Consider the following 24713-nt stretch of genomic DNA (forward strand, 5'->3'; position numbering starts at 1 on the left):
ACAAAATGTAATTATTGATTACACAAATCCAGAAATTCTTTTAGTTGGAATATTTTTGCTACTGTTTATGTGATACTAGGTCTAGTTACTTTTCTGCTAACTTGGTAATACTGCACTCAACTAACAGAGATTGATTGACTGATTTGAAGTTTTTTCCACGGTTGTATTCAGCAACAGTTCTTTTGTATTATTTTGGAACTCAGGCAACAAAGTCATTATCAATATATTTCTTTATTACAAAATATCAACAAAATATGAGAAAATAGATATATACTACATAAAAAACTAATATGTCGTAGCGTCGTCTGCTACGAGACCACTAGTTGGCATGTTTGCTTGTAGAAGGGGGTTGGCGAGTCATCTGCTGAGTACCAAAAACAAACAAATAACTTGCTACTGTACTTTATTAAATGAAGTGCAATATAAAAATAAATGAATTTACTACATATGAACGATAATTGAAGGCTTATATTCTATCTCACATGAGTTTGAGTGCTTGTATGTCAATAGTTTGGTGTTTGAAGGGTGTCAAACTCCCCTATACAACTTTTTCCTGAGTGTTAAGATGCAGGGTGATTTTTCCTGAAAATAGGAAATACGGTACATATTGTATACAGTACAGACATTTCCCAATACTTGCCTCACAGGAAGCATTTGGGATGTGCACAAGTATAAACAACAAATTATACTACGTTACACAATGAGGAATGAGGCCATCTTGCAGAGGGATCCATGGCACTGTTCCCAAAGAGAGGGGAATATGAAGAAAAGAAAAGAGCCAGTCATTCTTATTCATTCATCCCAGACTTAACCTGGGTAACCAATGCCCTCAACCATCTGCTACTTACCCAAGAAGGAGCCTGAGTTATTTTTAAACCACTTGTTGTGCAGCCACCACAGAACTGATAACAAACATATTGAGTCTCCAATGGGTCACGTCTTGCAAGTAGTGGGTGGTGAAGGTCATCTGACGCTTCCTCAAGCCCGCTAGTAACAGTTGCAACACAGAAAAGTTGCATTTAAATGCCAGGGATGTACTGATGCCCGACATCGTGAGCTCTAGGTTGTTAAAATGGAGGAGTGTCAGAATTTAGAGCAGTCAATGACTTTACAACTCCTGAATGAGATGGTGCTCTTGGTGACCCTCCTTTTAATTCTACCTGTGCTGACAAACAGGGCTGTCAGTCGGGGACGAGTTGCTGCAGTGTGTTTAAGATAATATTTTAAACTCCTCACTAGGTATAGTAACAGTTGATCTGGGTCATGGTTACAGAACATACTCTTAAGCTGAAAGGGCCCAAATCTAGGGTCCAGTATCCACAAATTTTGAGTCTGCAATAAACTCAGGGTCGAAGCCAAATGTCACCTCCCCCATACCCTTGAATGGGGGATGTCGTATGAGAGACCATGAAGTTTATAACTCTCTTTACGTACGCTAAAGAGAGCAGGAATGCCCTCTTCAAAGCGAGATTACAGTCTGTTACATGGCGCAATAGTTCGTAAGGTTGGCCCTTTAAGGATCACAGATGCAAACCACATTCTGACTGGGGGGCAAGTGATCTCATGACTTCACATGAAGTGATTAAGCTCCAACAAAGAGGAAAGGTCTGCTCCTTTCTGTCAAAAGGCAAAGCTTAAGGCTGAGCAATAGCCTTTCACTGCCGAGACTGAGAGGAGTTTTTCCTCCTGAAGGTATAAAAGAAACACTGCTATTACTGGAATAGTGGCAACGAGGGGAGAGATACCCCTTCCACGACACCAACCATAGAAGACTGTCCACTTTGCCTGGTAAACCGAGGCTGAAGATCTTTACAAGTGTTCAGCCATTCTTCTCGCAACTTGTTGCAAAAAGCCTCTCTGAGAGAGATGCTAAATAGTCTCCAGGTTTAAAGCGCCGTAGAGATGGGACGGTCTTGTGGAAGATGTTCACGTGTGACTGTGAGTAGGTCTTGTCATGGAGGTACTTCTCTCGGAAGATCTATCAGAAGTTGCAGAAGGTCTGGAAATCATTCTGCATGATGCCATAGTGGGGCTATGAGTGTAATCAGTAGGTTGTTGGATGCTATGGTCTTGTTGAGCACCATTCTCATCAGACAGAATGGTGGGAAAGCATACACGTCAAAGTTGGCCCATCATTGTTGGAATGCATCCTGCCATAGAGCTTGAGGGTCCGGGACTAGATAACAGTATAGCAGGAGCCTGAAGTTCAGGGATGTCGCAAATAGGTCTACAATCCAGGAACCGCACAAAATCATGACTTTGTTGGTTATAAGAGGATTCAAAGACCATTCAGAGCCCACTATCCGAGTCACCCTGCTCAAGTTGTCTGCAACCACATTCCCCTTGCCGGGAATGAAGCGAGCTGATCTGGTCACCGAATGTTCTTCTGTCTATCGTAGCATCTCTACTGCTAGAAGGCATAGGGGCTGAGAAAAGGTACAGCCTTGTTTGTTTATGTAAGCCACCACCGTAGTGTTGCCACTTATCAGCACTATTGAGTGAACCACCAGCAACAGTTGGAATTGCTGAAGAGCTAGGAAGACTGCTCTCATCTCTAGGAAATTTAGGTGCTGGTACCTTTTGGACTTGAACCAAAGGCCTGAAACTGTGTGTTACAGCACGTAGTCCCCCATACTTCTTTTGATGATGTGTAGAGCATCAAGTCCGGAGGGGAGACGAGAAGGTCTAGTCCTTTGGGTAGGTTCTCCTCTGCCACCCACTACTGAAGATCCATTACTTGATCCTGTCCTATAGAGACTAAGTTGTCCAGGAAGCTAGAGTGCTGGTTCCATATGGACTTTAGCTGCCATTGAAGTGATTGTGTCCTGAGGCGGCCGTTAGGAACAAGAGGCACATCCACTACCAGGCTGGAAGAACTTCCCCTCTGAGGAAGGGTTTTGCCACTTCTCTCAGCCTGTGTACTCTGTTGTCTGATGGAAAGACTTTTTGGAGGTTGGTGTCTACAGTCATACAGAGATAAACCAGTCTCTGAGAGGAGAGAAGTGATGACTTCATGAGATTTATCATGATCCCCAGATCTTGACCAAACTCAAAAACATGTCTCAGTGATGAATAAGGGTCATACCCGAGTCTGCTAGAATCAGCCCATCGTTGAGGTATTAAGAGATGAATGCTGTTCTTCTAAGCCCAAGAGGTCACTAGGGCTAACACCTTCGTGAATACCTGGGGAGTTGTTGCAAGACAAAACAGAGGACTTTGAATTGGTAACGTCTCTTCTTGAGAATGAATCCGAGATACGTACTTCCTTAAAGACGGATGGATTGGGATCTGGAAGTATGCACCTTGGAGATCCAGTATGCACATGAAGTCCATGGGACTTACTGCTTGAATTACTGTGTCTGCTATCTCCATCCCCTGAACGGAGTTTGTAGAACAAACTTGTTCAGGGACAAGAGATCGACTACTTGTCTCCAGCCTCCAAACGCCTTTTTCACAAGAAAGAGTCGACTGCAAGAAGGCTGGGGACCCATCAAGTGCCTCTTGGAGAGGAGAGTGCCCTTCTGCAGCATGGTCTGAACTTCAGCCCGGAGGGCAAGCTCCTTTATGGATCCCTTCGTATAAGAGCTCAATAGAATCAGATCACGAGTCAGTGGAGGAAGAGATTGTGTGAACGGGACGGGATACCCAATGCCGATTACTGCGATCATCCAGGGATCTGCCCCATGGAGCTGCCACCTCTCCCAGAGGCGTCGCAGGCATTCCCCCACCGGTGGACTTATGAGAGGATTGCACCTCCTGATAGGAGCGACCACCTCGGCCTACCCCTCTACCATCTTACTTTCCCATGAAGGGTTTGGGACCCTTCTGGTCTTTAGCTGGACAGAGTCGCTTAAACACCCTCTTGGTAGGTCCAGAACACCTAGATGTTGAGGGACTTGATGAATGGGGCTGATCTCTGGGAGGTTGAAGAGCCCTCCCATAGGGCTGAGATGTCATGGTCCTATGGAGGAGAGAATCCTTGGAAGATTTTCTCCACCTATCAACTGTCCTCTCTACTTCCTCTGGGTCGAAGAGAGTAGATTCCACGAGGGTCGAGTTCCTCATGCGCATCACTTCCACTTTCAGCACCTGCCTGTGGAATCTCCCTATCACAGTAGCTCTTCTCTTCAGAATAGCATTTGCCGACAAGTTGACCACCTGGTAGGAAAGGAATTCCATGGTTCGTGTACCAGACAAGAGGAAAGACTACAGACACTGCCTTGTAGACTCCTTGGATAAACTCTCAGATCTTACAATGTACCCTAACGACCCCAGCCATAGGTCAAGCAACGAAATAGCCTGCATGGCATACTTCGCACCTTTTTGTATGTTGAGGAGCTCAGTTGCCAAAAGGGAAGCTCTCAGAATCAAAAGTCTCTGCACAGAGAGACCCCTAGGAAGAGATTCTACAGAGGGGTCTAGGTCAGGGCTGGGAGGAGCTCGTTCTCGATCTCGTAATACTTCCTTGCCAAGATGAAAGGAAGTGGGAGCATCCTGGATGAGGAGCTTGCCCTCAGCGAACTAGATGTGCCTACTACCTGAGATAGCTTTCCTTCTGGCCGCTGTCAGTCCCTTGAACCAGGGCAAGACTGCGCTGGTCTTAGGGGGTCTCTGGGTACCAAACAGTCGGTCATGGACCATGTCCTTGCCTTCCTGAGGAGTTGTATCAGGATCTGACAGCCTGTTAATGGATCTCATACAAGCATGGACTTGCCAGAAGGCATGTTCCGACTATGCTCAGCTTTGGAGTGGAACCTCCAAGCTCTTACCCATAGAAGACTGGGGTACGTCAAAGTCATCAACATGAGTGGGTTTTTGGGAATGTCCCACTTCAGGGAACTCCGATCTGTCTCACACCTGCGAGTCTCCCTCCACTTTGTGGGATGAAAATGCTATTCCAGAATGTATGGTATGGGAGGAACTTGTGGTTCCGCTGAAGCATGAGACTCCGAGTTAGGAGATTGCTCATCTTGAAACAATGATTTCCACAGGTTAAGTCCTGAAAGGATGAGGGGAGATCTCTTGGGGTGACCCTATGTCTCTACTCCCTCAAGATTGGAGTCGTTCCGCGTGAGGTGGGGTACCACATAACATCAGCTTCTTCTGTCTCGTCATCCTATCTCCCAAAAGTACAGGGGTAAAAGGAGGTTGACCAACATTTGATGTTCACTCGCGATCAATCCTCTCCTCATCACTATGTCTAGGTGGGGTAGACAGGTAAACCGGAGGGTTTTCAGGCTGACCAGCCAAGCAGGTTTCCTCCTGGGGTCAGAAGGGTCTGCGAAGGAGGATGAAAGAGACACCAACCTAACTAATGGAATCTTGGGAGTGGTTCAGATCCGTGCCTGTTTGGCATGAGCTGGAAAATACGAGCCAATGAGGGACTTCTGCAAGTTAGCCACCAAGGTGTCATACCATGACGGAAGGTTTGGGGGTCTCAGGAGACATGTGAGAGGAGTACGTCTCTTAGTAGAACAGGGGTTTGGAGCCTAGTCAGCTCAAGAAGATAACCTTTCAGGCATCATGAAGTCTTCCTTAGTAGTCCATAGCGGACGGTCGGAAAAGATTGGAACGCCCGCGAAATTGTTTGGGGGGTTCTTTAAACACTTACGGGGATGGAATGGGTCTACTGCTAGATGTAGCGGCTGTGGAGGCCGCATCCTGAGATCCTGGGCTCGCGATCTCTCATGAAATCGGGACTGAAATGAGTAAAACATGCGTGAAATTGGCCAATTCACGAATGAACGTAGGCGATTCATAAGCAGATGTATAAGTTTCACGAGCGATTGATGGTGAGCGAGGACTGGAGAGCCTCAGGGGCCTCTGCAGCGCTATAGGATTACAATTACTCATCGGAGGTGGTGGAGGAAGCCTCAGCATTTGGGCAACGCGTTGTGTTGGCGAGCATTGCGTCTTCAGGCAACGCGTAGGAAGGTGTCACGTAAGCAAACGCATAGCTAGGGTACCCCAAGCTGTAAAAGGAGCAGGGGATAGACAAAGGAGAGATCGTTGTTCCAGCATGGTTCATCTGGAAGGAGGAACAGCAGGAGATCACCGGGTTGGAGAGTGTCGCGTCGACCAGGAGCACGAACACCTATGTCATCCTTGTGATGAGGCTCGTTTCAATCATGATCGTGAATGTCATGTTCGCAATCGTGAGCATCCTGCTCATGATTGTGAGCGTCTCACTCGTGTTCAGGAGCGTCGTTCTCCTGATCGTGAGTGGTTAGCTCATGAATGTGAACGCTTAGCTCATGAATGTGAGCGCTTAGCTCATGAATGTGAGCACTTACCTCATGATCGTGAGCTTTTAGCTCACAAGGAAGAACGCCTTCTTGAAGAAGAGCGTTGAGAACATGATAACCTGCGATCTCTTGATTTATGGAGACCATGGAAGCGTTGTAAATGACATCCTGAAGGGGTTCATTTGGAGAGATGAGAAGATGACTGGTTTTGTCCTGGTGATCAGTGAGCAGATGAAGAGCTGGCCAAGGGTTGACAATCCGTGTCCGTAGCAGGCGAGTGTTGTATACACATGCTTTAATAAACCACAATAATGCCTACTGAAATATGAAGGCTTAATAATAAATAAAAAATTAAACACTGTATCAAGCTTTAAAAATGAACTACCCGTACTCGCCCCCACACACATCATCACACACACTAGCACACAAAAAGAGTGAGAAGGTGGTCGGATGATAACTAACAATAATGGCTACAAACGAAGTGTATGAAAACTGTGATATCCTATAACATACTGGTGCTGATGGAATATTCATCATGAGGATATTTCAAATGAATTAAGAAATTATATGTAAAATACGCTACTCGTATGTGCGCAATCTTTCGATACGGTAGCGAGACCTTCCGATCAGCTGATCATAACAAAAGGTAAACAAAATAGTAAGTCTTGATATTTAAAATTCTTTCAAAATTGAAAAATAAAATACAAAAATGCTTTAATAGAGCATATGATATCCTATTGAACAGATAATTGAATAATGATATAGAGTAAGAAAATATTGATAAAATATCAGGCATATGATATCCTATTGAACAGAAAATTGAATAATGATATACAGTAAGAAAATATTGATAAAATATAACCTAGATGATGTCGTATCATGACACCATAATAAATCTACGGAAACTTCACTTTTCTCGACTTATGACGTGCCTCAGTTCCCTATATTGGTCGTAAGTCGACGCCTACCTGTAATATATGGATAATCGAGAAAAATGGATAATCCGGCAACCCCTCGGTCCCAAAGTTGCCGGATTGGTGATGGCCTACCTGTATAAGAATACATGTTCTATTACTATATTATAGCTGGGCAGTTTTCCTTTAATTGGAATAATTATGTACAATTAGAAACAAAGAACCCTTAAAGACCATTCTATCATGACATACCTTAGTGCAGCTACAAAATCTTTTTTGTCATCAATAAGGATAGCCAGATGATGCTGATGAAGATTATGCTTTGCTGCTAAAGCCAGAGCATGATCGTAATAACCTGCACTTCGACAAACTTTCACACCCATCTCAACATCACAATCCACGGCTCCATCTCTGCTCTATAAACAATATTCATATATCAAAAAGCAAAATAGAGACATTTTAAGATATTAAAAATTCAAAAATAATAAACTTAGGAAAAATTATCAAATATTTTAGTTGGAATATGACAAATTTAAGAATAATATGTATTTTTCTTAATGATACAAACCTCGAGCTCTTTATTAGGGAATATACTTTGGGAAAAGTTGGAAGAATAGCCTTAAGATTTTTAGCAAGGTATAACTACATAACCAATAGTTAGCAGAGGATTAGAGGGTAGTACTGTACCAGCTACCCAGCTCACAAATACACCTTTGTTGTCTCGACACTTTTGATTGCAGGCAGGACTTGCAAGGGGATAGGTGATGGCGGGCCAAATTTGTATAAAGAGCTCAAGGTTTGTATTATTAGGAAAAATACAAATTATTCTCAAATTTGTCATTTGTTCAGTCACTGATGCAAACCCTTTCGCTCTTTATTAGGGAAGACTTACCCTAAGATGGGCGGAAGTCCTAACCACTGGCTGGTTTTTGACCTAGGGTTTTCCTCCGTACTACACTGCATAATGAGGAATAACCCTAACACCTCGCTAAAACCTCTTGCAATAGCACGCTTTAGTGGCCTGGGCAATCTGTTTGACTGTGTTACTAGCAATGTGAATTGTCTATTATCATTATTATTACTGGCTAAGCTACAACCCTAGTTGGAAAAGCAGGATGCTATAAGCTAAGGGGCTCCAACAGGGAAAATAGCCCAATGAGGAAAGGAAACATGGTATTTTAAGAACAGTAACATTAAAACAAATATTTCCTAAATAAACTATAAAATCTTTAATAAAACAAGAGGAAGAAGAATAAGATAGAATAGTGTGCCCGAGTGTACCCTCAGGCAAGAGAACTCTAATCCAAGACAGTGGAAGACCATGGTACAGAGGTTATGGCACTACCCATGATTAGAGAGATCAGATCCTAAGGTAGCCGTTGGGAACTAGACGAACCAAGGATGTTAGGTACCCATGAGACACAACCACCTCTAGGCAGGGAGTTCTTTTCGTCTGAGGAACGGTCTTATTACCTTCCTCAGCCTCACTACCCTGTCCTCTGATGGAAAAACTTTCTAAAGATTTGTGTCTATGATCATACCAAAGTATACCAGCCATTTAAAGGGAAACAGAGACGACTTCTCAAGGTTTACCATGATCCCTAAAACTTGGCAAAACCTCAGAAGCTTGTCTTGGTGTTGAAGAAGGACTGCCACCGAGTCTGCTAGAATTAGACAGTCGTCCAGATATCATAGGAGACGGATGCCGATTCTGAGAGCCTAAACATAGGATGAATAACTCTCGTGAAGACCTGAGGTGCTGCGGAAAGACAGAAACACAATACCTTGAACTGTTATTTCTTGTTGTCTAGTATGATCCTTAGATACTTCCTTGAAGACTGATAGATTGGGATCTGGAAGTATGCGTCCTTTAGGTCCAGTGTACACATGAAGTCCTGTAGTCTTACCGTTTGTCTGACCATCTCCATGCTGAACGGACTTTGTTTGAAAACATTATTCAGAGCTCAGAGGTCGATGACTGGTCTCCAGCCTCTAGACACCTTTTTCACTAGAAAAGGTCAATTGAGGAAGCCTGGGGAGTCGTCGAGGACCTCTTGGAGAATGCCCTTCTCCAAAATGGTCTGGACTTTGACCCGGAGGGCCAGCTCCTTGCAGATCCCTACGCACAGGAGCTTTGGTCAGTGGTGTGAGAGAATGTCTAAACGGGACATGATGCCCTGAACGAATCATAGTATAGTGGTTTGCGGACTATAGCTAGATAAAACACGCAGACTGCCTAGTGTCCGAATGCCGAACGCAATCCCACGTTCTCTATACAAAAAGGTAAAACGGTGGAATATGCAAAAATCTGGGTAACAGGTCAAGAGAACTGGGCACCACCCCTTGATTTTATACTGGCAAGGGGACCCAGCTAGAACTGTAGTTGCTTAATATTATTCAGAGGTAAGCTGTCTCACTTGTTACTGGCATGTATAGAATCCAATTTAATTAGCGGTAGCTATATTTCAGGTTATTTAAGCACTATAAACATTAGGAGATGAAAAAAAAAAGGGGGGGGGGAGAACCCCATAATACTAAAGGGAAAAACAGACTCTAAATTAGTGGCTGTGAAGGGGACATTGCAGGGGAAGGAAAAACTTATATAAGAAAAATGAAAAAAGTCTATTTCATTCCTAAGAAAAAAAAATACAAAACTGTAGTTTGAAAAGTCAGGTCTTCAAAACCAGTAGCAGAGACATCGCTATATCAAGGCAGAGCCTCATAGTAATCAATCCTCTAAATGTTTAATCTACATATACTGTACAAGTGTAAACAAAGGCCTCCTAACAGTGTATCTATTTGGGCTAAATTCAAATGTAATTTGACGAGCTTGCATCAAGATCATAGGGATTATAAAACAAGGTTGCACATCGGATCTGATTCTACATCCTCACCTCTACAACAGAAGGACAATAATATTGTAATAAAAAACAAAGTTTACAATCCTCAGTGTTACACCCAGAGGGGACGGCTAAATAGCCTATCAAATACAGCATAGTAACTTCCTAAAGCCATGCGACAAACATCTACATATTGTATTGCATTAATGAATGCCCCATTGTGTACGTTGCTGTTGCCTGGGTGGTCCACCTATGTCACCAGGCAACACTAACGCTACATTAAACGACCAGACACAAAATGTTTTCAGCAGCCAACCCCGCCAGCTAAAATCACTGTCAAAATTCCCAGCTGGTGGAACACGAAATCATCATAGTTAATGGAGAACCCCATTGCAGTTTAAGATCCACACAGTGAGTGAACACGATCTGGACAAAAATCTCTGTCTATCTACTCAACCGTAGGGTTTTCTTTCACTAAAGTGTCCACTGCACTGATATCCTAAGAATACCCCAGGTTAAAAAACTAGAAAATATCTAATCCCACATTTGATAACTCTATATCACTTTAAAAGAAGAAGAGAGTCCAAATCACTCTCGCCGCCTGTCTTTACCAGGTTCTCCATATTTCATCAAGTCAGATAATTTATCCAAGTACGCTTGCTTTTGACAGTCTTCACCACATTACAAAAAATCCCATCACATGAACTGACACTGTGTTCAAGACACCGCTACACTCGACCGGATTAGGGTTTATACATATTACATGGACAAAGCCAGTTATAGTCTGACTAGCGATGTAAACAGGTGCAGGATTACGAAATATTACTCCCATATCCTAATTCTTATAGCAACTATTCTATCGCACCATAACTTGACTCCCTACTGCGTGTAGGGTATTGCTGTCATTACCTGTTAAAAGAAACAATAACAGATTACGTCCTTTTTTGGGGGGGCCATTTGAGGGTTAAAGCAAAAATATTACAATTTACAATGAATTTTTATGAGTTTATAAAGTAACATGTATTTTTTCCGTAAAACACAAACCATAAAGCTTTTTTTTTTTCATACAAATCATAATTCAATATCTTGAACTGGTATTTCTTGTTGTCTAGTATGATCCTTAGATACTTCCTTGAATACTGATGGATTGGGATCTGGAAGAATGGGTCCTTTAGGTCCAATGTACACATGAAGTCCTATGGTCTTACCACTTATCTGACCGTCTCCATGCTAAATAGACTTAGTTTGACAACATAATTCAGAGCTGAGAGGTCGATGACTGGTCTCCAGTCTCCAGACACCTTTTTCACAAGAAAGAGTCAATTGGAGAAGGCTGGGGAGTTATCGAAGACCTCTTGGAGAGCGCCCTTCTCCAAAATGGTCTGGACTTTGACCCAGAGGGCCAGCTCCTTAGTAGATCTCTTCACATAGGAGCTTAATGGAACTGGAGCTTTGGTCAGTGGTGGGAGAGATTGTGTGAACATGACATGATGCCCCGGACAAATCACAGAGATCGTCCATAGTTCGGCCCCAAGCTGCATCCACCTCTGCCAGCAGCGATGGAGGCATCCCCCTACTGGTGGACAAGTGGGAGGATTGCCCATCCTATCGGTTGCAACCTCAGCCGCCGCCTCTAAAATTCTTCCTTCCAAGCGAGGAATTGGAACCCTTCCGCTAAATGGCAGGAAAGGGCTTCTTAGACACCTTTGTCGTTGCCGATGTAGCTGCTGTCCTGTTCGTCAGCAGTTTCGACAGTTACTGTTTTTTTCTGTGGAGGTAGTGGTATACAGTATAAGGCAGAGATGTCAAGGCCCTATGAAGAGGGGAGTCCTAGTTGGACTTTCTCCCTGTCTACGCAGCCCCCTCAACATCTTGCGGTCTGAACGGGGAGGAATCATCCAGGGATGAGTTCCTCAGTCTTGTGACCTTGTTCTGTGGAACTTGACGATAGAACCTTTCCAGTACCGAGTCCCTTTATCGCAGGATTGTGTTTGCCCACAAGTTCTTGACTTGGTGGTAAAGGATCTCGATGGTTCAAGTTCCCGATAATAGAAGGGTTTCCATCACCTTCCTCGAGTTCTCCTTGGACCATTCCTTGGTCTTCATGAGATTTTCCATTGATCCCAACTCGAGATCCACCCACGAAGTAGCCTACACGGCATAATTTGCCACCTTCTCCAGGTTTAGAATCTCCAAAGCCGAGAACTAAACCTGAAGACCCGAGTCTCTCGAGGGAGATCCCCCTGGTCAGAGCCTCTATCGAGTGGTCGAGAGGTAGTGCCGGAGGAGGCTCACGGAAGACCTCGTACTACTACCTCTGCGGCACAAACGGCGGCGTTAGAAGTTTAGAGGATGAACCTGCCCGAAGGGAGCTGGAAGAGTTAGTGATCTGCGAGCACGCCTTCCGCCAGGAACTCGTTAGACCCTTAGACCAGGGCAAGGCTACACTGGTCTTTGAGGGTTTCTGAGTGTTGTAGACATGGTCCAAGACCGTGCATTAAAATTCTTAAGTTGTTATTATGATTAAATTACTATCATTAAAATTATCAAAATTATTAAACTAAATATCTGTAATTGAGGAGCCACTGCAAGGTCGGATAACCCATTGATAGTCCTCATACAGACCAAGACCTACCAGAAGGCATGCTTTGACTCCTTCTGCTCAGCCTCTGATAGCTTCGGAATAGTAGCTTTTGGAAGACGGTCGAAGTCGTCATCAAGGTCATCCACCCACGAGACATCAACCCAGGGTGGGTCGAGGTCATCCTTTGCATGATGGGTGTCACTTGCTGACGGCCCTGCAGGGTTCAGAGGTGGTTTCTACAGACCTTCTTATGAAGGTCTTGATGCTCTTGCTTGACTTGGGCAGAGTCTTAGCATCCTTCAGCTCATTCCGAGGAGGAAAGAATACCTCCAGGAATGAAGGTCTCTGAAGATCTTCCCTTCAAGACTCACCTGCCAAGGGAGAGACGTCCTCCTCTAAGAGTTTCAGGACCAGTCGAAGCTCCTGTGGAACCACCTCGATAGGAGAAGGGCAAAATACACCCACCAGAGACTCCTCTCCAAGAGGGAGAGACTCTTAGCTTGATGGCTGAGGGTGTGAGCCTACTCGTGGAGGAGTAGGCACAACAATGGTGAGCTTCAGCTTTCACGTTCGTAAATGTGTCAGCTTGATCCAGGGTGAGTCCAGCCGTTCAGCTACTCCTCATTTCCTCTTCAGAGGAGAGGTGGAAGAAGCCTTGTATTCCAGAAGAGGAGGAACTGTGGATTTACTTGGATCTGCTGGAAGAGGGGATGACTTTTCCAGTGGAATCCTGGGTGTACTGGATGGTCGTAGGGATGGAACAACTGCTACAAAGGCCTGATTGATTGATTGATTGAAAGTTTTCTGGCATCCTGACATCTAAGGTCATTGACGCCGATACCATTTACTGTATATGAAAATTAAAAGCAAATTCGATTAAAACCATAAAAATTAAGAAGTCATTACAATAGTTAAATAGTTTTCAGAAGACCTGCTTCTGAAATAAATCTAAAAATTCCGCTCTCATAGTAAGACACATCATGTCCAAGAATCTTGGCAAGGATAAACCTGCCATCCTCACCTCGAGCCTCAAACAGATATCTATTTCTTAAGTTAGTAAAATTAGGGCATTCGGTCAACAAATGCCTCACTGTTAAAGGTACTAAGCAGTCTTCGCAATACGGTTGGTGTTGGCCCTTCAGCAGAAACTCGTGTGTCAACCGTGTGTGACCAATACGGAGACGACAAAGAGTCGTCTCCCATTTTCGGGGAATCATGTTACACCTCCAAGGTGATATGATATTTGTTACTTCCCTCATTTTATTGCCATCTTGACTATCCCAGTGCTGTTGCCATTTATCACAAACCAATTTCTTGATGTAAGGTAGGAAATCGTTACATGGAATGGGATACTTCCTTGGTAGCAACTCGGATGCCGCATTCTTCGCCAGTAAATCTGCCTTCTCATTCCCAGACACACCTACATGTGCTGGAACCCAACAAAATCGAACAGTTATACCTTTCCGTCCAATAATAAAAAGCCATTCTTAAATCTTTAAAACTAGAGGGTTACTAGAATTAAAAACTTCTAAAGCTTGAAGAACACTCCTTGCATCACTAAAAATTGTAAAATTACCCTCCTTTTCCAAAGCTATTTTCTCAATAGCGGTTAATATGCCATACAGTTCGGCAGTAAATATGGAAGCTGTTAGAGGAAGTGCACCTCTACAATTAAAATCATTACTACGTACTCCAAATCCAACGCCAGCATCAGATTTGGAGCCATCAGTATATATAAAAGTTGATCCTCTATGTTCTTCAACATGTTCCATAAAAAGAGACCTGGATTCTAAGTCAGTCAAATTCTTCTTAACTCCAATAAAGTATCTACAAAAAGATATGTCAGGTAATTTCCATGGAGGCGTTGATGATACCTTGAATGGAAGCACCTTATTTCTAATTATATCCAGATTGTTTAATAATTGGTTAACCCGAAACCCAAAAGGTTGAGGAGATTTTGGGTGCAACTCAAAGTAGGTTGAGTGCCTTACAAGGCTTGCAGTTTGAAAGGCTGAAGAATTGGGGAGTCTTTGCAATCTAAACCAATACCGAATAATAGAGGACATTCGATAAAGGTCCAGAGGCAACTCCCCAGCATCAACAAGGAGACTTGTGATAGGGGAGGTTCTAAAGGCTCCTGTGGACAATCTAATGCTAGCATGATGTATTGAATCTAGTATTTTTAACCGGCTTGGGGTTGCTGAGGAGTATATTTCGCATCCATAACTAATTTTGGAAAATATCAAGGCCTTGTATAATTTTAAAATTTTATTGCGGTCTGCCCCCCATGATGTATGGGACAAGACTTTTAAAAGATTCATAGCTTCAACACATTTAGCTTTTAATGTTTTTAAGTGAGAAACCCATGTAAGCCTACAATCAAATATCAACCCTAAAAATTTTGCTTCACTTGCACATGGGATCCGTTGACCTTTGATGTATATATCCGGGACAATTGTAGTTTTACTTGTTGAGAACTTAAATCCATTCATATCGGCCCAATGGATAATTTTATCAATAGAGAGTTGGATTTTTCTCTCAACCATTGCCATTCTGGCTCCAGCAAATGATATGGAGAGATCATCCACAAATAATGTTGCAAGAACATCCCGGGGAATGACTGAGGATATCCCATTAATTGCTAGTGCAAAAAGGGTTACACTCAGCACACTCCCCTGAGGAACTCCTTCTTCCTGGCATTTACTCTGTGATAGAGCTTCCCCAACTCTCACTTGGAAAACTCTATGTGAAAGAAATGACTGGATGAATAGTGGTAGCTCACCTCTCAATCCGCACTCATGGATTCTTTTAAGTATACCGTATCTCCATGTGGTATCATATGCCTTTTCAAGATAAAAAAAAACTGTCACATGGTGCTGTTTGGAAGCAAAGGCTTCACAAATGGAGGACTCAAGTTGTATCAGCACATCCGTCGTTGAGTGCATTTTCCTGGATCCACATTGAATGGGTGATAAAATATTCTTCTTTTCAAGGTACCAAATCTGTCTTGCATTGACCATCTTCTCCATGATTTTATATAAACAAGATGTCAATGCAATAGGTCGGTAGTTTGCTGCTAAAAACTTGTCCTTACCGGGTTTTAAAAAGGCTAAAATAATGGTTAGTTCCCAAACACTTGGATAACTATGATCATGCCATATTCTATTAAAAATGCTTAAAATAAATAACTTTGTATTAAAAGGTACATGTTTAATCATTGCATATGGAATTCCATCGGGTCCAGGGGCTGTATCGTTACAAGTAGAAAGAGCAGAATCAAATTCTCTTTCAGTAAAAGGAGAATTGTATGACTCTTGCTTTCTTGTTGCGAAGTTTAAAACTTTCTTTTCTTCATTGCTCCTATACTGGTGACCAGGAGCTGCTTGACACTTGCACGATACATTTGAGAAATGGTCAGCCAGGGCATTGCTAACTTCGGTTGCTCCAGTCATATACTGGCCATTTATCTTTAACACTGGTGGTGGGTTTGGGGTGAATTTTCCTGCTATCTTTTTTACTTTCCTCCACACAGATGATGTTGGTGTTCTACTGTTAATGGAGGAAACAAATGACATCCAAGACTGGCGCCTAGCTTCTTTCATGGCACGGCAGAACTGTGCTCTACATTTCTTGTATATGACTAAATTCTCCTCATTACGGCACATGCGTAATCGAGTTAAAGACTTTCTTGTGGCTCTGTGCAGGGCAGTTAGTTCTGACGACCACCAGGGGACTGGTCGTCGTCTGAATATCCCAGTTGTTTTGGGAATGGAATTCACTCCTGCTGTGTGAAGAGTTCCATTAAGTAAGTCTATGGCATCATCAACACTTTCAAACTGTTCTGCATTTCCTTCAATTTCACTTAACTCCCGAAATCTATTCCAGTCCGCCTTATCAAGATTCCATCGAGGTGATCTTTGTAAAGGTGGACCATTGTTGGTGTTTATAATGATTGGTGCATGATCACTAGTATGCCAATCATCTAATGTTCTCCAATTAAAATCGAGAAGACAGTTGGAGCTTGCAACTGATAGGTCAATGCAGGACAAGGTACCTGTCTGTACATGAAAATGTGTGGGCTCTCCTGTATTGAGGAGTCCGACATCTTCATTCTCCAAAATTGACGATACAATATTACCCCTTGCATTTGCTAAAACATCACCCCATAAAGGATGTCTATTATTAAGGTCTCCTAGTAAGAGAAAGGGTTGTGGGAGTTGTTTAATCACCTCTACTATATTATCATATGAGATGTTATCATTTGGAGGCAAGTAAAGAGAACAGATTGTGTATTTTCTCCCTATATCAATCTGTACAGTCACTGCCTGCAGAGGGGTACAGATAGACAAAGATATTTGGGGAACATCTCGACGAACGTATATAAGACTTCCCCCATGGCTCCCTGCTCGTTGATCATATGGTGTCCTATAGCTAACATACTCTCGAGGACAAGGAGTATTAGGATCGAGCTTGCTTTCTTGTAGACATACTGTTATAGGGGAGTGCTCACGTATGAGGAGCTTAAGTTGTTCATATTTCGCCCTTAAACCCTGGCAATTCCATTGCAGAATGGAGGAAAAAAACTGTTTTATTTTTTGGAAGACACCTTAGATGAAGTCTTCCCAATGGCACTATTTGATCTAACAATGTTTCCCGGAGGTAACTCTAGAGAGGATCTTGATATAGTGGGTTTTGTGTTTCTCTTTTTCTTTGTGTCCTTTTGATCTAATTGTTGAGGAGGATGGTGGACCTCAACTTAAATTTCTGATTGGTCCAATTTACCTTCTAGTTGTTCAGAAACATCAGCAGACAAGATATCATATTTATTGGAAGTTGTGACTTTAATGTTTCTTATGGTAGGAGGAGAGAGGGAGGGAGGTCTCTCTCTTTTTCGATTAAAAGGTTGTGATCTGTCAGGTTTTTGCACCTTCCCCACTACGGGGAAATCTCACTCTAGAACAAGAAAGACACCCATCTGCAGGAGAGACTTGCCTCAGACTTTGCTCCGCCCCCGAAGGAAGAGTCGGCTCAGCAAGTTAGGAAGCGCAGTTTTCAGCAACAGTATCAGCAGCGGTAAAAGAGGCAGGGTGGGAATGAACCATCGGAGACACAGCAGACGACACCTCAGGATCACAAAGCTCACACTCAGCAGAGACAAAGGATCCACCTCGGAGAAAGACGGCTGATAACTTCCCCTTCACTCCAAGTTGAAGGAGATTGAAAAGCGCCTTCTTCAAAAAGTGTATGGTCAAAACAAGGGACGGACACACCTGAAACACATAAAAAAAAAAGAACAGGTCTCACTCGGGGAGAGGGGTGGGGAAGGGCCACTTCGCTGAGGGAAGCAGCACCATCCTTTGAGGATCAAGGTTGACTGGGGGTTAAACGGTCTACGATTCTGTTTAACAGTTTCCTGGGGGATAATAACCAAACAGGAGCTTCGGGGGAAGTCGGGGGGGGTGGAAGAAAAACCGTTGGTTTTCTTTGACTTCGAGGAAGACCTTGAAGACAAAGAATACCTTTTAGGCTTCTTACGCCAGCGCCCAAACTTCGCCGACCACTCCCGGCTTTTACGGCAGGTAAATCGTCATTCCTTGCAAGCGGGACACAACAGATGCGGCTCCGTATCAACGGACAACATAAAAGTCCTGCAGGAGCGGCCCTCAGGTCTTGGGCAGGTCCGCATGTAGATGGCCAAGAAGAGAGAACATACTGAAAAGATAAAGGGAAAGAAAAGATTACTCAGTAATGGCAAGTCAACAATGATGAGGGGGAAGAGAGGTAATGTCCGTTCTCCAACCGAACCAAAAGCAAAGTAGGTTCTCAACCCAATTGTGTGAGTGAACGGGGTAGCCACTTACCCCCACCCGCCCGCTAACTAGCAGGTGGGTGGCTAACCCTCACTAAAAATCTAATGGCTTGTCTTTCACCTTCTCCGAAAGTAATATCCCTTATAAATAGCGTTGGTTTGTATTTAGTGACGGAACAACAAATATTTGAGTAGTAGTTTGCAATATAAATGATGAATTAAGAACCTACCATGATGAATTCATTAAGTTGCTGGGTGTCTCTTAAACGAGTGTAACAATTCAACAATAAACTTGTGTGGTCTGCAGTAGAAGCCCCCGATTTGTGCAGCTCTTGAAGGTATGTAGTAAGATTATGAATATGCTGTGTGTCTAGGTACTGCAATTAAAAACAAACATTAGCAGTCTTACTCTATACAGTATATCAAAATAATAGAGCACATACCTGATATGAAATTAGTATTGATGTCATGTATTCCAAAAAAATGCATTTGTATTATTCAAGTCTCACTATTAAAGTATACTAAGTTGCATATGCTAATGTTTAATCCTTAAAGCGCCAGCCACTCAGCAAGAAATTTGGCACTCAAGCCACAGGTATCTTTTAGGGAAACGTACTCCACTCATCTTATCACATAAATTATTAGAGATAGGACTTTAAAACTCATTTTAATCATAGAGCTGATTAATTTCCATTCCAAGGATATATATATTTTTTGGGCTCAAGCCATGACGTCCTGATGGAAGGTTCCTTTAGTAGCTTCCCAAGGGTATATATGACTACAGTGATATTCCCAGAGAATTAAACCAAAGGCTTCACAGAATTCTAACTTCTGGCGCGAGTACCTTTAAGATTACTCTCAAGGGTATCGTATATAATCAGGGGACGTATTCTTGACACGCCACATGGCAATCTGCACCCCAAACAGCCTTTACGCTTCGAGGGGGATACGTGGCAGAATTAGATGGGTAGCCGCAATAAGATTACCCTGGTTCCCCTACTACTATTGTATCACAATCGCGCCAACTCCCTCTGGCGGTCATTCCTTTATCTGTAGCGACTCGCTACGGTGGTGTTCACTTTTGATCTGACATTTTCGATCGATTTATAGGAGTCTTTATGCTTTCTACAGCTTCTTTCTCCATCCAGAAAGTTGAGTATTTATTCTTTACAATATGTATTTTAGCTCCAGCCTCACAATGAATTTAGTGGAATCATTGTATTTGGATCTACACCGATCACCGGTGTCGCCATTGGCGCCATTGTTCATTGTGCATGTGTTATTTAGTTAGCAGAACGACATTGTTCCCTTTTTCCTGTGTCGATCGTATATGTCAAGAGTTTTGGTGATTTTAAGTAACCGAGATCTCGCCTTGTCTAGGTATCCTAGCCTAGACAACATATACTTTCGTCATTTCCCCCGGTTACCCTTGTGTATTGGTTATCATTCCTTGGAGATTGATATCTCCTGGAATTATATTAGCCGTTACTAGTCTCGTTTAGAGATTTATGGGTAATCTCTCTTCCCTCTGAGAGTAGCCTTAGGCTACAACTCTCTGCGTCGGCTTTGAATTTCAAATTCAGGCATGACTAGCCTAGAGTTTTCTGTCTCATCCCTTAACGGCAGACGGCAAGTTTTGGGATTCGATCAGAACTTTATAGTATCTAATCTTTTGTTGGCAGTCGGTCGGCGGGGTGATTGCATTCCCCTGCCGGCTGAGATGCCGGCACAGAAGGCTAGCCCTCCCTAGATTACACCTGAAGTGGTCGAATGTTGCCGCCACCTTCTCCCTCTGGTCTAGTAGACTAGTCCTATGCTCGCAGACCCTAGGCTATAGAGTCATATACTCTTGTGGCCTAGGATGGTGCCGGCATTGGAACTCTGTTTCTCCCTTGTTGAGAGGAACGGCATGGACTGCCGTCCCCTTAACTGTATTAGCACCTCCTAAGCTGGAGAATAGTTGATTCTCCTACCGCTTGTGGTTGTGCGGGTACTGAAACAGTTTCTTCAAGGTGTGTAGGTCCGGCAACATTGACGGTCCCTCCCATACCTCATATAGGACCCCCCCCCTCTCTCTCTCTGTTCTTTTACGATGGCCGAGCCATTGTCTTTCCTGAGCCGGCGTCCTGCAACCTTACCATTGCCGGTGGGTAGCCGAAGTTGGCCAGACCTACTCTCCTCACCTGACGGCTGTCGGCGACTGACGGCTTCCAGCGGCCATGACAGCTATGGGTGGGAGATCCCTTTTGTCACCAAGGTTCTCCAGTTCTCCCTTGAACTGCTGGCCACAACTTCTGTTGTCGGCGTATTGCTCTGACCGGCAGTAGACCGGCACAGATAGGTACTGACTCAGTCGGTAGCATGCCGACTGTACTCGTGCTGCCGGAGGCTGGCCTATAGTGGTAAGCCGGCAATAGTACTATGGCTCGATGGAAGCCTGAATGGTACATTCTCCCCTTCCATTTGAACCTTCTTTTCGGAGAAAGGCAGTAAAATTAGACTTTTACATCCTTTATTACTGTATACATATACAGTAATAGATAGCCTTTACTCCATGCTTTTTCTCTCTCTCTCTCTCTCTCTCTCTCTCTCTCTCTCTCTCTCTCTCTCTCTCTCTCTCTCTCTCTCTCTCTCTCTCTCTCTCTCTCTTATCTAGCTTGCTGGGTGCTCCGGCAAGAGCTAGCTAATCCGGCAACATGCCGGCTGAACTACAGTATATGTCTATACAGGTAGTCAGCATATTTGCAGTATAGTATATACGGCAGATGGATAACTAACGTATATATTATACTAGTAGTTATTTCCAATATATCTTGGGTATCCCTGGCCAGATATTAACTGAACCCAATCCTATATTGATAGAATAATATTTTGTCAATATTCTGATTTGAAATCAGTTTCCATTTACCCTGCAATATTAAATTTCGTAAAGGGCTGGTGGTGTGACACCTCTAACCCCTAAAGGAGAGAGCCCTTATCCCTGAGTTTCCCTGATCAGGAAACTCCCTGATTTAATATTATAAGGGAGGTCAAATATATGTCTTTTATTTTTCTAATCAACATATCTTGGGGACCCTTTTGCGAGCTTCTGCTGGTGCCGCTCCTATATCGAAAGAATGGCATTCCTTTGATACTCTGATTGTGAAATCAGTCCTCCTTACCTCACAGTGTTAAGTATAGAGGGGGACAGTGCTTGTACACTTCCTTACACCTAGGTGTTCGACCCACTTTTTCTACCGGGAATTCCTCGGTTGGAGGAATTTCCTTATCTTAATACTGAGGGGAGGTAACAGCATTGGCTAACAGGGGATACACGGGTATGTGTCTCCCATTATCTCATTTAGCTTTCTGTCCTAGGCTATTTTTGTCAAAAGATAATTTTTGCAAATTGTTTATCAGTGCGATAATCAAATGAACACTCATTTCTGTTCTCCTTTCCTTACAGGAGGGACACCAGATGATGCATCGCAGTCTTCTGCAGTTATAAAGATGAGTACTGTATTTTCACAGACATAATATATGCAGATTCATGCCCCCAGCAATATTATTTCCAAATCCCCAACCCCATCTGAGACCCTCTGACCTGTAAGTAGGTCAGACCTTACTGTCGAAGGTCTCGAAAAAACCCAAGTTAATATAACACATTTGGGTGTGAGATTTCTAAAATCTCTCCGAAACCATACCTTCCTATCTTAAAGCTTCCTAAAAGACATCCTGTCCCCTATCCCTCCTTTCTCCACTCCAGTTCGAGGAGAGGAGGTGAGGATGGGGGTAGCTCCCCCCCACCTCTCGCTGCCAGTGCATACAAGATGGTAGTCTCAAGCTGTCGAACTACGGTTGGTTTGGTTTCAGAAGTTATCTCAAAAATGCGGTTCAGTTGCGAACTCGCAAAAATATGAAAACTCTACGGGAATTGGACTGAAGATTTCACTTATTCATTTCGATAACTAACAATTTAGTGTTCCCTTTGAAGGTTTTAAGGTCTTAAAGCTCCCCCAAACCCCCCAACCTTGCCTCACGGGGATGGTGGGGTTGCACTAGCGGCACTGATGAGTCTGAGCGGGACTCGGGCCCCCAGCTGGCGGACTCCAGGCAGAAACTCTACATTCAGGCCACACCTTGTAGTGATAACAACGAAGGCAGTCTTTGATTCACTGTCACATCTGACTCCGCCGCCTAGAGCTGGCAGTGTGTCCCCTTGGTCACCATCCAGTCAATAGCTGAGTTGGTATGCCTTCAATAGGCAGCCAGCCGATAACCGGCGGACTGCCGACAGCCCGAGGAGTCGCCAATGGTTCAGAGGGCTGCTGACTATGCCTATAGTTTTCACCACTACCCAGTCACATTGAATACTGGCTAGGATGATGTGACTTCTGTCAGCGACCCGCTGACAGCCGACAAGTCACTGACATGCCGGAGAACTGCTAGCCATATCGGTACTGAAGTACTGTGCCAGTCAACTTACCCCCAAGTACTAGCCTTGACGGTAATATGCCAGTTGTATAGGGGTATACAATACCCTGTACATCTGTAGTATAGGACCATATCACAGACAGAAATCTTTGGTACATAACCATACAATAGAATGGTTTTCCAGTATGCTGTGCTTCTAAGCACAATCTCTTGCTGAGACCTACCTGATTTGGGGGATCCACTTTCCCCCCTTTTTTCTTACACTGACTCTTCATCAGCCTCTTTGATTCTCATTATTAATTCCCCGGATGTAGGCGCTGTTTACGCTACTCTATCCTTATGGGCTAGAATCTTCCATCAGGCCCTTCTTAAAAGGGGATGCCCTAGAATCAATAATTAGGAAGGCCGCAGCAGTTGGCTGGAAGGATTCACACGTTGTGTCTCTCCTATTCTTTTCCAGCGTACTTATCCTAAGCTTTATACAATAGAAAGGAATCTTCTATTACAGTGAGACACTGAAAAGCTGATATAGGCAAACGGTAAGGTATGGCCTAAAAGGAGGACGGAAGGGTTTCTTAGTTCTCCTTGGGATGTTAAACAGCATCCCAGAGTTACAATGACAGTTGTTCCACGGACGGTCAGATATGTACACCTTCTGATCATGCGAAGCAAACAGACGCTTCTGGTAGGAGGGAAGTTCCTCCTGGATCGCTGGACCTTCGATCCTTGGGTCCAAGGCCTAACCAAGATGAGACTAGAATGGAAATGGACATAATTCCACCATCCTTTCCTCAACTCTTCTTATCCCCCTAGAAGAGTATACCTTAGAGCTCTAGAGCATACTAGCGGTGAGGAAAGTAGAGTCCATCGTTTTCCAAGGAAGGCTGTTTAGTGTTCACGTGAAAGACTCAAGAAAACTCTGAGTCATTCTGGACTTGGCGCCACTCAACAAGTTCCAATAAAACAGCAAGTTCAGAATGTTAATCCTTCTGAACATAAGGACCTTATTCAGTAAGGGGTGTTGATAATCTAGCCAGACCTGGAATATGTCTATCGGCAACTTCCAGTCAGTCACCCCCTCCCCTCCTACCTAGGATCCAAGTTACAGAAGATAACATATATCCTAGACAAGATTCTCGTCAGACTAGATTCAGTCCTAGGATCTTCACGGAATTAGCAGACACAGTCAAGCGAAACCAAGCCTAGAAAGAGTTCAGGCAACAATGGCCTTCGACAGGCTGGGGTAGGCAGCACCCGAAACGACTGTCTATGAGCATCCATGGAGATAATCCAGCCCCGGAACATCGGGGATGCAAATAACTTCAAGAAGTCTCGATTCTCTCCAGCTCAGGGGCTTCACTGTTTTTAAAAAATCATTGAAACCTGTAGTCACCCTAACGCTCCTTTCCCTTGGGAATGTAAAAGGAGATCGCAAGGTGTCAAGAGACTATTGTAATCAGTCAGGATTCCATGACGCTAACAGGGAGGAGTTTCGAACTCTCTCCAGTTCACGATAATGACAGACCCAGTGCAACATGCACAGCTGTAAGATGCGTTAAGAGGCTGGAGAAGATACGCATCAAACGCTCGAAGAGATCTAATAGGACCAATGATGGTCATTCCCTCTTCGCTTACCCTACAATGACCAAAGGCCACGGACCCGTAGGCCATTTTAGCCCTGTAATGGGTGAAGAACCTCTCTCCACACAGATCAGACGTCCTCAGGTTGATCTGGGGCATCGAAGCGATAATCAGGCGTCGAAACTGTCGAGGATAAGGGACGTCTCATTTCATTAGGGAATGCTAGCCATCCCTTCCTTAAGGGAATGGCACCTATCAGCAGCTCTTTTATATATGATCCGCAAGGTGACAGCGGATGCTCTTCTCGGGTTCAACCCAATGGAGTTG

General features: G+C 43.8%; 1 protein-coding gene across 4 annotated transcripts in view; it reads right to left on the minus strand.

Moving 5' to 3' along the window:
* Vps11 (vacuolar protein sorting 11) overlaps positions 1–24713 on the minus strand; it is a 439706-nt gene that overhangs the window by 168655 nt on the left and 246338 nt on the right. For all 4 annotated transcript variants that reach the window (XR_011044479.1, XM_068373757.1, XM_068373758.1 and 1 more), the window contains exons 10-11: positions 18623–18769; positions 7412–7575 (exon numbers count right to left, since the gene is read on the minus strand). Coding sequence is in view for 3 of the 4 variants with exons in the window: in XM_068373757.1 (XP_068229858.1) it covers positions 7412–7575; positions 18623–18769 (311 nt within the window). In the remaining variant the exon portion in view is untranslated. The remainder of the gene's footprint in view (positions 1–7411; positions 7576–18622; positions 18770–24713) is intronic.

This window comes from Palaemon carinicauda, chromosome 5 (genome assembly GCF_036898095.1).
Source record: "Palaemon carinicauda isolate YSFRI2023 chromosome 5, ASM3689809v2, whole genome shotgun sequence".
NCBI classification, from domain to species: Eukaryota; Metazoa; Arthropoda; class Malacostraca; order Decapoda; family Palaemonidae; genus Palaemon; species Palaemon carinicauda.